Source organism: Amblyomma maculatum, chromosome 10, assembly GCF_055883805.1.
Source record: "Amblyomma maculatum isolate TAMU_Amacu chromosome 10, ASM5588380v1, whole genome shotgun sequence".
In the NCBI taxonomy this organism is placed as follows: Eukaryota; Metazoa; Arthropoda; class Arachnida; order Ixodida; family Ixodidae; genus Amblyomma; species Amblyomma maculatum.
The window spans coordinates 36,315,552-36,328,621 of NC_139353.1; the positions used below are offsets into that span (position 1 = coordinate 36,315,552).

Below are 13,070 nucleotides of genomic sequence, written 5' to 3' on the forward strand. Positions count from 1 at the left end.
AGCTACGCTTTAAAACTAGGGCCTATAAATAGAAATAGCTAGATTCGAGCACGCACTGTTCCCCAGTTTCCCTAGTTCGTTCCCCTCGTTACCCATTTCCCTTCCGAGGTCACACTTGCGCGCTACGCAACCGCAAGCCACGGCGCCCAGATTCGATGTAGTTTCTGTGATGAGCAAAGCAAAACCCGAAAACAGGTCGCAAACGTAGCTAACGATGATGGATTGCCACAGCTGCAGAGACGACGGACGTCAGAAAGAAAGCTGCCGTCAAGGGGTAAAGAATGCAGGAGAAAGTTAGAAAAAAATACTTTTCTCGCATAAAAAGAACAAACAAACAAAAAAAAAACAAAACAAACAAGGCACAGAGCACCGATGAAGTGACTCGGGACATAATCTGGCAAGAGCCGCGCTCCCTGAGCGTGCAAAGGCTTCCTTGCGGGCTCCTTCGCCTCGCAGCAGCCGCAGCCGCAACAGCAGCAGCAGATGTCTGCAACGTACGGTGTACGCAGCGGCGAGCGACCGCTGGACGCGATTCATTCTTGTTAGGGGTGCAGCCGGCGGTGCATCATCCTTTCAAATTAGCGTCGCCACCGCCGCCACGCTAATTAGAACAACAAAACCGGCCCCGCCCAGCCGCAAAACAGAGACCCCCGCCGAGCACAGCTGGGACCGAGAAAAACTCTTCGGACGACGACGACGACGCAGGGTGGCGCTGCAGACGTTATACCGCGGACAGAGGCAGACAAACACGCAACGGATGCTCCTTGGCGCTAGTGCGCGAAGCAGGCACCCCGCCATCCATCAGGGGACGACTCTGGACACTTCCTTCAGCCTCGCTTCGTGTCGCCAAGAAGAAAAAAAAAGAAAAAAATGGAAGAGATAAGCCGGACGACGCAAGCGGGACATGGTAAAGGGCCGCCCCACAGGACCAACGGCTGTGATGAATCTGTTACTCCATCGTTACGGAAGCAGTGACGGAGGAAACAAATTGAAGACGAAACATGGGAGATAAGAGGAAGAGGATATTACTGCGCAACCTTTATACCAAGCCGTTACTCTCCTTAACGTTTGCGGGAAACAGAAAACGGGCGATCCAATTTGTCTCTGTCCCGCGTACGTTCCTGTCTCCTGTGGACTCTTGATTATCATTGTCGTGAAAAGAGAGAGAGAGAGAGAGAAAAAAACCGCTGATAAAGGTTACGCCGAGGCAAGTTTGGTGACGGCGTTGGCTTAAGTTCTGAGAGCTGGTCTGCATGAACTTGGTGCTGTTAACCGAGAGGCTGTGGGATGGATGTGGTCCGCAGACCCGGGAGCATGAAAAGCGACAGCTTGGGTCCCCACAAATTTGAAATGATTTCACCTCATGCCTTCTACTGCCCCGTCAGTTTCCAAACGTACACTTGCTCACATGAGTGGCAGATTGAAACAACACTATCCTCGCCCCAAATAGTTCCAAGATGCAGTGAATGAACATGCCATGGCATACCAGAAAAATATATGATTTAGCCATTTTTGTCCCCCTAAAGACGGTCACTTCACAGAAGCTATTAAGAGTGTAGCCGCGAAGTCCTAACCAAAGACCATCATCATTACAGGTCGAAAGAATGTGTTGAACAATCTCACTTGCTCTGATCGCATGGACACGCAATAAATATGCTGTGTTCCCAACCTGTCATTTACATGTCAGTAATTCACACACTGATTCTAGTGGCCAATAACTCTCAATTCGGAGCCAGAGATTTGATGAATATTCCTAATTTTTCATCCACTGTAATGTAACAGCAACAGTGTGTGTCCTTTATTTGTACGTATTGCCAAGGCAAAAGCTCCAGAACTGCTGCAGCCATAGATGCAGATATGAAAAGAAATGCACATGTTACTCTTGCACATCAAGCAACAAAACTGAAGGTTTATGCGCCAAAGTAATATGGCAGGCTATAATTCATGCCACGGTGAAAGACCTGAATCAATATCAACCAACAGACACCCTATAACCTGTACGCTGAAATCTCAGTACTTGCAAGAAATGAAAGAAAGTGCGTGACTGGCGATTCTCTCAAGAGTTGGAGCTTGACTCAATACACAGACAGATTATGATGCAAGTGACAGCGTAGCCAGCATACACGTATCCAGTCTCCTGATCCTTATCTTTACAACATGGCCATGTCTTGCTTCATTGTCTGGCGAGCCCCAAGATTAGGGTCAGCTGATAAGGGTGGCTGCACAGCTTTACAGCAGGCGCACATAATATTGAGTTCTAGCAGTTGGGGGTTGGCACGCAGATTCATACACACTAGCTTGATCGCAACATTTTGGTGCATTTTAGTACATGGCTGATAACTTATACTCACTTGCAACTCTAAGGCGTTTTCTTCACGTGTAAATGAAATTGTCAGCTGGTATTCCGCTCTACTTTTCTCTACTTTGCACTGTACTGTACTGTATTTTACTGTAGGTTGCCTTCAAATCATATGTTGCCACTGTGGGCTAAGACACTCTGCTTAAAGCTAAAGACACTTTTAGCTTAACATTAAAAAAAATTATTCAAACAAGTGAGAGTAAACATTATGCCGCAAAGACTTTTAACATCACAGTGTCTTTTCGATACAGGCTTTAAGAGCCCAGTGTAGTACTCCCTGTGCAGACGTTAAGCACAATCTTTGCATAGCAACTCCGGATGTCAACACAAAAGTGAGATGAATAGACAGCATGATTACAAAAAGCCAAATTTGTTATTAATAAGCCATGCATCCTCGTATGTTGTGGGGAAAAAAAAACCGAGAGCTACAGCTCCTAAAGTCAAGACACAGCTAAAAAAAAGATACAGCTGCAAGAACAAATCCAAATTATTTTTTCCTGTAACTGCAGGAAAGACCTGCGACCATCTGTGTGCAGGCTGCTGCCATATGAAAAATATGAAAATGGCTGGCACGACTAAACAAACTTGCCTCAGTGAAAAATTCATTTTAGAGTGCAAGACCTACAGCTGCAATTTTCCAAGGTCATTACCTCCGTGAGCTACTGCACATGTGCCAGCTTCATCTGCGCTGCAAAAACATTACGATGACTGGGCTTTGAACCCATGCCAGAACAAATAGATCAGTTAAGCATGAGAACCCTACGCTATCGCCGCAGCCGACCATTCCTATAGTAAAACTCTAAAACACTCTCGCATTGCGCACTGAATATCGTCATCATGAATTTTATCTGTGCCGCACCTTAATTTAACCAAGGTAGATGCGCCGTACAAATATGCCATCTGGGCAAGTGTGGGCGAGGTGCGCAAGCGCAGTGTCAGGCGAATCCAACACGGCATGGGAAAAAGAGGTGGCGTGGCTTACAGGAAGCCACTCTTGCTAAAGACAGAGAACTAAGCTGTGCAAAACAGGCTGCCGAGACCACTAATCAAAGAGAAGAAACCAGACTAGCGCAATGTCGAGAAGCTACCAAGTGCAGAAATGTGCCAAGATCGAAGTGGCAGCAGCAACTGCGGCCAATGGCTTACCCTCGTGAAACTTGGTTTAAGGATAGCCGAACCGCTATGACTTTTTAATATACTATGACAGGAAGAGATTTTCACAGTTGTAGCACTGTTTCCTGCCTTCACAGCTGCCACCATCCCAACAGGCGACATGTTCACATCACAACAACGTGCCAACACTGCCCACTTTTATAGTGATCACAAAACCAACCAGCAACAACAACAACAAAAAATAATTGGGGCACACTCGAGCTCCACCTTTAGGTGTTTGATGTGATAGCTCCCTTGTGAAACCTAAGTCAGGTACATGCACTTAGCCGCTCACTTCATCACTGATCCATTAGTTTGTGCCTCTATTACCACAAGTACTGTCACCCGCAAAAGTTTGCGGGATCTCCAGCGCGTGGCTGAGCGGCGGGAAACTGCATTCCTGCGCCATCTGCCGTCAAAGAGCACAGCGTCGAGGCTCACGGAAATGGCGCGCCAGGGGCGCTTTGCGCATGCCTGTCCTTTCTTCGCTATCAAGCATGTCTCGTCACTAGCTTCCCCGTGACAACGTTGCGCGTCGAGCAAAACACACCGGCTTGCTTCGTCGTTCATCTTACCCGCCAAAGCAGACACGCGACGATGATGACGCGGCGCATCAGCGGCTGCCGCGAGTGGCAAAAGCGCATCACGGGGAAGCTAGTGACGAGACATGCTTGATAGCGAAGAAAGGACAGGCATGCGCGAAGCGCCCCTGGCGTGCCATTTCCGTGAGCCTCGACGCCGTGCTCTTTGATGGCAGATGGCGCAGGAATGCAGTTTCCCGCCACTCAGCCACGCGCTGGAGATCCCGCAAACTTTTGCGGGTGACAGTACACTCATCAGCATGCAGTAGTGAACTACCACATTGTATGAAATATCACCAGACACAGATATTACGGTTCGCATAACCGAGCCGTAGGAATGTGCCCGCATGCCTGACAAGGGATCCAAGTGTTAAGGGTTCGATTCTCATTTCCTACTCCTGTCTCAAAAAAGGAGCCCAGGTTGGAAACTCCTGCAAAAATGGTCAGCTTTTGCCTGCTGCCACCTGCCAAAGGGATCCCTGTGATTTTAAATCCCAATGCCAACACTGAGATTTCTTGGGAATGGGGCCTTTAATACAAATGCACTAAAAAACCCGATGTTGCAAAAAGCAGAGAGCACCATAATGGCTTGATTGGACAGTTGGCCTTCACTTCCCAGACACAGTAGCCCCATGTGGAAAGACCAAGTTAGCGCCTGGTTGATGCTGATTAACTATACAGTACTCTAATCTTCATGCAGTCATGAGGCAGGGCTTTTACTGACTTTAACACGAGCTTCACCAAACGGCATCTTCAGCAGGATATTTGATGTAACAAACACAAAGTTTCTTTAGTTACGTAACGGCAAACTGCCAGTAGGGCTCTGATATCAAAGGTTTTATTATTATTATTAATTTTTTAGATTTTGAGACACAGATCAGCTGCCATCTTTTAATCCAAATTCAAGCAAAATTTGGGTTGCTCAACAAACATTTTTAAAAGTAAAGTTTCTTTTCGTTACCTACCGGAAAACACAGGTGCCTATAAGGGCATATCATTGCTCAGACCATTAAACAGTCTATTCCTGCTGAACATTTTCACAAACCACTTAGAAATGACAACCTGCATAAATAAACAAAGTGTTCTCCATGTCAGGTTTCTCATTACAGCTGTTTAGTTGCGTACGCTACCATCCTTGATCGTGGAAAGAACTAGAGCATCTTTGCTAAGCCTAGCTACTTTTGGAATGCTGCAGAAATATTAAAGAGAAAGAGACACTGACGACAAATGGAAGTTGGCTGGCAACCAAAAACCAAGCTCTTGTAAGCTATAAAAGGAAAAAAAAGAAAAGAAAGAAAATGAAACCCGGGTGTTTCAATCCCTGCCCAAATTGACAAGTAAGACACGGTGCGTCAACACAGCTGTTTAGGCACGAGTCTCAGAGGACAGGCTGCATTTATATTCACTTCAATATGATAACTCCAGAATCTTCTGTAGTGTAGACGTCACGAGTTTGATTTCAGCGGTAAAAATTTGGGGGACACTTACGCTCCGATCTTAAGGAAATGATGTGACTGCATTAATGGCTCCTACGTCGTGAGGATCCTTGTCCGCATACATGCTCTTTGCAACTTGGGTATGCGTTAGTTCCTTAACTTGTGCTTATTTATCTCACTCATGCTCATTAGAATACAGTCGTAAGCTGCCGCATTAAACAACCACTCGATATAGATATAAAGCACCGTTTTAGCCAAGTAGCATGTAATCTGGTTGTGTGGTCTAGGAGTAGCATGTCTGACAAGGCATCCAAGGGTCCCAATAAGTTCGGTTCACATTTCACCCTTCCATGCCATGTGGTCTCATGCCCTCACAGAACCTGCCAACTACTCAATGCTCGGCAATGTTACCTGCCAAACAACACCTGCCAGAGGGATGCTCCAAATTTTTCACTCACAACGATGACGACAACCCTATGCCCACCGCTACCGGATTTTGCGCAGAATGGGACACTCAACATCATGGCGCTAAATCAATATTTAGATGCGAAACTCTGAAAAATGAATACATTTTTTGTTGCCGAGCAACCATCAACACACTCCAAAAAGCCGCAGAACAGAGATGCATCGAGAGCAAAAACTGAATGGGGCAATAAGTTTTTTTTGCTAGTCCTTTTGATTTTCCGTTTAAACATTGCAGCAAAAATTCAAAATGCTCAACACCCTTGCAAAGGATTTTGTTAGTAAAAGTAGCGCCAATACAATGATGCCAATAAAACATCCCATGAGTGGTTGCGTTCTGTCTTCTAGCTTGCAAGAAATAATTTTTTTACTTATCCAGACACTGATTGTTACCACAGACAACAAACTCAAAACAATGTTTTAAAATCATCCCCAGCTAACTGAAAACATGGCTCTAGAAAAGGTATGTGACATCTGCTAGTTTCTAGAAGGTGCCTTAAAGGGTTTTTATGCTGCCAAACTTTCTTCACTACACATTTTCGTACGTATGTTAAGTGCAACTGGCCTTTAAGAAATCAGCTTGGAGTGCAAAAAACTTGGAGATGAATTTTAAACCAAACTGAAGATCCCTCAGCTTAAGCCAGTGGACTACTCCAGACGCAATAATAGAAACTCAAGCCTGCAACCGAATAACAGATTTCTACCCTCAGTCAATGAAAATGTTCACGTCTACTGGTTGACATGATGTAACTTGCCACAACGCTACGGTGGTGGGCTGCTTTTCTAACTCTGACCACGGCTTCTTTTTTTTCAAGTGAACTGTCAGCAGAGCATATTAGACCCAAAAATATTTTAAAGAGACACCGAGGACAAACTAGGTCGACCTGTAACGTCAGATTAAACTTTTATAACGACCAAAAATTCGCCCTCCCCGAAGGCAGAGCTTTACGAGCTACAAAAAAAATCAAGAAAAGAACCACAGGTATTGCCACCATTGCATGATTTTGCGAGCAAACTGTGCGTGTCGACAATGAACTCCAGCTGCGAATCTACATTACCGTTCCCTTCAATATTGCGATAAATGGTCCTTTTCAATACGGCCATTATTAGATCGGCAGAATTTTTAAAGTTCATTTTTTCTCATCTACAAGAATGCCTTTGGTGCTGGATAAATATTAAATAACCAGAAAGAACCAGACAAACAATTTTTACTCTCTACAAGCTTGAAAATTGAAAGAAAAATCACATCTCGAGAGGCTTCCCCACACAAATTGCAATTAATTCAACTCCCGCTATGGCACCGGATTTCTCAAGCTAGAATCATATCCCCACTGTTAAGCGTCCAGGTATCAAAATTTCGTAATAGGTATGTTTCAATATAATTAACTGCCATTATTAATTCAACTCTGGCAATGGTATCAGATCTCTCAAGCTAGAATCATATCAACACTATCAAGCATCTCTGCCAGATATCACGCAGTTCATGATATGTTTGAAAAGAATCACCAATGTCACAAATTTAAGCCACAGCACCAGAAAAAATATGTTCCAATTTTAATTCTGCGTTAATCTTCCATAAATACATTTTGGACTCTGATGGCGGCACCCTTCATGCCTTTCGAAGTGTCTGCACATGAAGCAACAAAACTGCCTCAAGGATTTCAGAAAAGAGGGGCACTTTTAAAGCTTTTTCCTTGGTTCCTTGGCTGGCACAGTGGGGTGTACCTCTGAGCTGTCACTCACAAGGTCACGCTGTGTTTGACTAAACTACTTGGCGCTTCCGTTTGCCAGGACAAACAAAACAGCAAGGAACACTCTCTGGACCAATGCTGCTTGTAATGTGCAATGCATATAGTTTCATCAGTATAATACCTCTGCCACACAGGCAGTCTGAATGCCCATTGAGTGAATGGAAATTGAAATTTTCGAGGGTCATCGAAATGCGCCGCTGGCACAAGTCAAATTTCAATGACCATTGAGCAGTGAACGGGCGATCCGACAGATGGCGCCACGGGTAACAACGCCCAGTAAAAATATGAAGTAAAATAGGATAATATGAGGCGGATATCACACTAAGTGCTATATTTGAATGAAAGTTCGCTCAGAGAAGGGTGTTCAAATACCTCACCGATCAACATAACCCACAGGCAAGCAATGGCAGAACGACGAAAAACAATGTGCCATAGCCGCATTCATTTTGCACCAGCAATGCTGCCAGAGTTTGGCGGTAGTCTTACTGCATTCGTAGTTGCTATCATTAGAAGCATATGTGGGGGCTCTTCTTGGTCGCAGTTGTCGCAAAGCAAAGTAAAAGCAGTAAAAGGTGAACATGAGCGAAAGGCTGATGTATGCCATACTGCGAAAGTGTACACTGCCACAGAACAACACCTAGAACAGCGTCAGTTTGTTTACATTTGAACACCGCACATTCTCTAGAGCGATCATTTTGACTTCCGAAAAACTAGCTGACGAGCTGTTTATAGTGGTCTAAATAATTTAATCCAGAAGATGGTTTGTTTCTTTTAAGTTTATGTCCTATGTTTCACCTTAAGGTGAATGCGGAGCTGCTCAATGTTCCTTGGCATTCCAATGGCCATTTGCAAACCTCATTTAGTCAATGCAGATCGAGTTCAATAGTCATTGAAAACCACTGTGTGGCAGTGGCCGATCCCCAATGAGTTCCTCCATCGAATCAATAGACTTTGAAACTGCCCATGTGACAGTGGTATAACGTTTGAACCAGTTATTTGTGTATTTCGCTTATCAACTTTACATGCTATTAGCACATCTCTCTTGAAAGACTAGGTTTACAACTTTTACTACAAACTTGTTTCAAATAAAAAAAAAAACTATCAGACAAACATGAAAATATAATATATATGGCGATTTCAAAAATATCTTAACCAAATGCCTTACTTGTGCATGAGGTCAAATGTCGCAGCTGTTGAATCTGCGAAAGATGGGAAAAGGGCCACAAAATGCAGAAAAGAAAACAATGTATTAGCATGGGATAAATTACCCTTCAAAGTGTGGTGGTACAGCAGCATGTTATTAGTGCCTTTATTTTGCATCAAACATTTCTTTAGGCAACGACCTTGTTGCATAGTCAACTTTCTAGCAAGTATGTGACCAGTGTAGCAAAGCATGGCAAAACAAAAAGATCTCAAATCTAGCACTGCAGACAGAAGAGTAAGATGCACACTATTCACTTTGGTGCAATCATATTTAAATTCACGTTGAGCTGCAAAAGCCTGCAGAGATCCCAAAGGTCACGTTCACTAAAAAAACAACCTATCAACTTTAAATGGCACACATTTATTATACCATGGTATCAGAGTGCAGTCCAGCCTACTTTTAACGGACACAGCTATAATGAACGGTCGCATATTACGAATGAAGGTGGGGCCATCACCAGAATAACCATTAGGACTATGGTACTGCATCTCGAATAAAATGAACAACTGTGCCCGTACCACTTGGTTATAACAAACGGAGAAACCTGGTGACATTCTATACCACCGCAGTCGAAAGGTGCGTGCTTCCCGCCAATGCGGAGGCCAAACCGCATCTTCCAGGTTCCATCCCTTCCTCCCTTTACTAAAGAAAGTGTCCACTTTTGCATAGAGCAGGTTACAAGGACAATTGGTGTGTGTGTATCCCAGTCGGGTAACATGCTTAATATGGAGACAAATAAGCGGCAAGTGAACAAAAAGGGCAGCTTTAAAATGCTAGTGATCAACCGCCATCTTCAATTTGTGGTCTGAATACTAATTATGACGTATGCCTTGCTGGCCAACCATGTGCGTTGCTGGGAAAGTTGGATCCCTGGCTTTTGCGCTGCTACCGTGTGGAGGTAGCGCGCAGACAGGAAACGTGCAGTATATCCTGTGTGCACATGCATTGTGGTAGCTTTGGCACTGTTCTATATGTATATCTAAGTGGTGAGTGGCAACCCAACACGAGATGACGTGAATGCCTCATTTCCTATCACTATTACTAAAGTCACTTGTTCCCAGACTGTGCTTCAGCCCTGAGCATATGATCACGCTAGAGTTTAGAAAGGGGTTTGATAGTGTCTGCTTTCAAGAAAAAGGCGTTTGCAAGCGACTCTTTAAAGAATTAAACACCACTTTTGCTCAAGTCTTTATTTTGAGGGGCTAAAATAAGGGAAGGCCACCTAATATGAGCTTCAGATACAATGAACAAAATCCGTGTGACCATTAAGTTCATTATAAGTGGGCTCGACTGCATGCCAAATCAATGATTTAGCAGTATATTGGCTTTGATTTACATATGCGCATACCGAGTATGAACTGTGTCACATTCACGAGGGTTAACCAACTTTTTAATGGGTACACACTTCAGTGAAATACTTGATAAATGTGTAACCTTCTCTATAGTGAAATCACTTGAGCTCAGCAGAAACTATGCCTATGAACAAGCAATATAACAGTATGGGTATCTTCTATGATGACTCTTTTGAAAACTTGGGTAGCGTAAGATGTACCGTCTGTTGCAGAAGTTTGCAGCCCAACGCGCCGGGCGAAGGAGGAGCAGTATCGCTCTCGAGAGGCAGCGCTGAGCCCGCCGGCGCTGCCTGGTGACGCAGCTATAAAGAGTGAGGAGGCTTGTTCTCTTCCCCTCATCGCGCGGCTGAGAGCAAAGACATCAAAGATGTGCGATATCAACCGCGGGATGAGGGGAAGAGAACAAGCCTCCTCACTCTTTATAGCAGCGTCACCAGGTCGCGCAGGCGGGCGCAGCGCCGCCTCTCGGGAGCGATACTGCTCCTCCGCCCGGCGCGTTGGGCTGCAAACTTCTGCGACAGACGGTACAAGCACCAATGTATAAGCCCAATCAAAAGCAAACAAAGCATGGTTTCAGGACCTAGGTGCACTCGTCCGCAGGAGGCATTTGTGTGACGTTATTACTCTTCACTCAGGCACTACGTTTTTATTCTTATCATGGCAGAGTTTGTGCGATTCCCCTGGCAACAATGTGTAGGCAGTGATGTGTGCAGCAGTGGGCACTTGGATGACAATAGTAATTGCAGTGCATCTCACAGTGCAAATTTTGCACTCATTCTAAAGCACTCTGAATGATATTCAAAAGGTGAAGGCTCGGTTCCCTGCTTTTAATCTTATTTGCGTGAGAAACTCTTGTGCTGTCAACAATAGTACCGTAAGCAATTTTGCGAAAACTGTATGTACAGACAGGAGTGACGTTTCCTGTACAAAAATCAGGCTTTACAGGGTGCTAAAGCAAGAGAGTGTCGGATACAGAGACGCAGGTGAACACCTCTTATTCTGCAACCGTATTATTTTTAGTAAAGCCGAAATGTACCATTGAGTACACTACTGACCCCACACCTTTTGAAGAAAAACAAAAAAATGGGCATGGTATAACACGCTTTTTACAGGGTCAAAGAAAATACCAGTGAATTCACACACAACAAAAGTTAGAAATTGGAAGCAAATTCTTGTAGCCTAAACATCACAATGCAAAAGAGTGGAAATGTGTCCCCATGTTTTCCTGCAAAGCACAGATGTCAAAAGGTCTCACCCAACACCAAAGGCAGAATAGGCACTGCAGCAGTGGTCAGGTTAAGTTTGTACAAATTTAGAATTCCCAGGAGCTACTAAGACACCAGAATTAGAGCACTGCAAATGTGCTATACTCTTTGAAATTTGGTTTCTCTAGTTAACATTAAATCAACTGTAGAGCATAGTGCCATATGCCTCAGAAATTGTGGTTCTGCAGTGAAGGAATCTAGAAATTTCATCATTTTGGTAGATAAAGAAAGAAAAAAATATGGCACGAAATATCATATGGCATCATCATTTATAGCTACTCCTAAGACTAGAAGCACTCTTGTAAAGAAAACAAAATTCTTGATTGTTATGCAAATACGGCATTACAATTCTTCAGGAATTTCCAGCTGGGGCCATATTAGACAACGAATCGCATCACAAACCTATCAGAAACTGACCAATTAGCCCAGCTCCTATTGGTCCAGTGGAAATATCAACCTATAGAATTGAGGCTAATTGACATGCTAGTGACAGTTTCTCCTGATAAGATCATTATGTGATCATTGCATAATTTGGCCCCTGGAATTAAAATGGTTTGCATGACTGTGTCATAAGAACACGCCTCATGGCAACAAAAGACATAAGTTGCTTTATCTAGCTCTCCTTTACATTAGTGATAAGCATGATCGCTACGTTAAATGAAAAGCTTCATTTCACTTAAATTTCGGTCACAACTCATACATTCAATTTTTTCTAGAACAGCTAGCAGTATGCTCGCAAATATTAAAGTTCCGGTAAGCAATTAAAATAGAAAGGTTAAGTACTACATGTAACAAAAATATTATAATTACGGCCGAGAGCAATTAACAAGTGCTGAAATACAGAGAAAACACAATACGTATGGCTGCAAGTCGATGGCAAATGCAGTATTGATCCGCCTTCGAAACTAGTAGGTAGGCTGCATGCACGCCCAGCTATGTGATTCTGCGATTCCGGTTAATTTATTAGCCACTTAGTAAGACAAGCATGCGCTTACAGTTTAAGATGTATAATCTAAAGCATCGCCTCTCCCTAATTCGCTTTTGGCATGCAGAAACCAGAAAGCAAGGACGTTCGCTAACCAAACGAATCTTTTAAAGCCATTTTATAGCACAGCACAGCTGAAATAAGGCAAGAGAGAAGTTCACTGGGCCAGATATTGGGGTTTTAAATTCCCATAGCAAGCAGTGAACATTTTCGCGCCGGTAAAAGCGAATTCAGGACACTGATATGAACTTCTAAGGTCATTGCTCAAGGGGGGGGCACATGGCGCGCACAGCTGTTGGCGGGACAAATATTCAGATAAATAGTTCGTGCACAAAGAAACGCATTATGGTAGCACATCGTGTCCCTTACCTTTAGGGCGTCATGACTTTCATTGACTATTTTAAACTTGTAAATAGTACGGAGAGATCCCCTCTTCAGTAATGCTACGAACGCCGCCATGTTGCTAGAGGCTGCGGTTATGTGGGAGCCACAGATTGGTAAATGAGTTTACAAACACTTCTAA

At 43.9% G+C, this 13,070-nt stretch overlaps 1 protein-coding gene across 1 annotated transcript in view; it reads right to left on the reverse strand.

The window, feature by feature from the left end:
• LOC146176170 (dihydrolipoyllysine-residue succinyltransferase component of 2-oxoglutarate dehydrogenase complex, mitochondrial) overlaps positions 1-13,022 on the reverse strand; it is a 45,455-nt gene extending 32,433 nt beyond the window's left edge. Inside the window, exons 1-2 of the mRNA XM_084582502.1 lie at positions 12,917-13,022; positions 8,907-8,940 (exon numbers count right to left, since the gene is read on the reverse strand). Coding sequence (XP_084438628.1) covers positions 8,907-8,940; positions 12,917-13,006 — 124 coding nt within the window. The 5' untranslated portion in view covers positions 13,007-13,022. The remainder of the gene's footprint in view (positions 1-8,906; positions 8,941-12,916) is intronic.
• Positions 13,023-13,070: the final 48 nt, after the last annotated feature.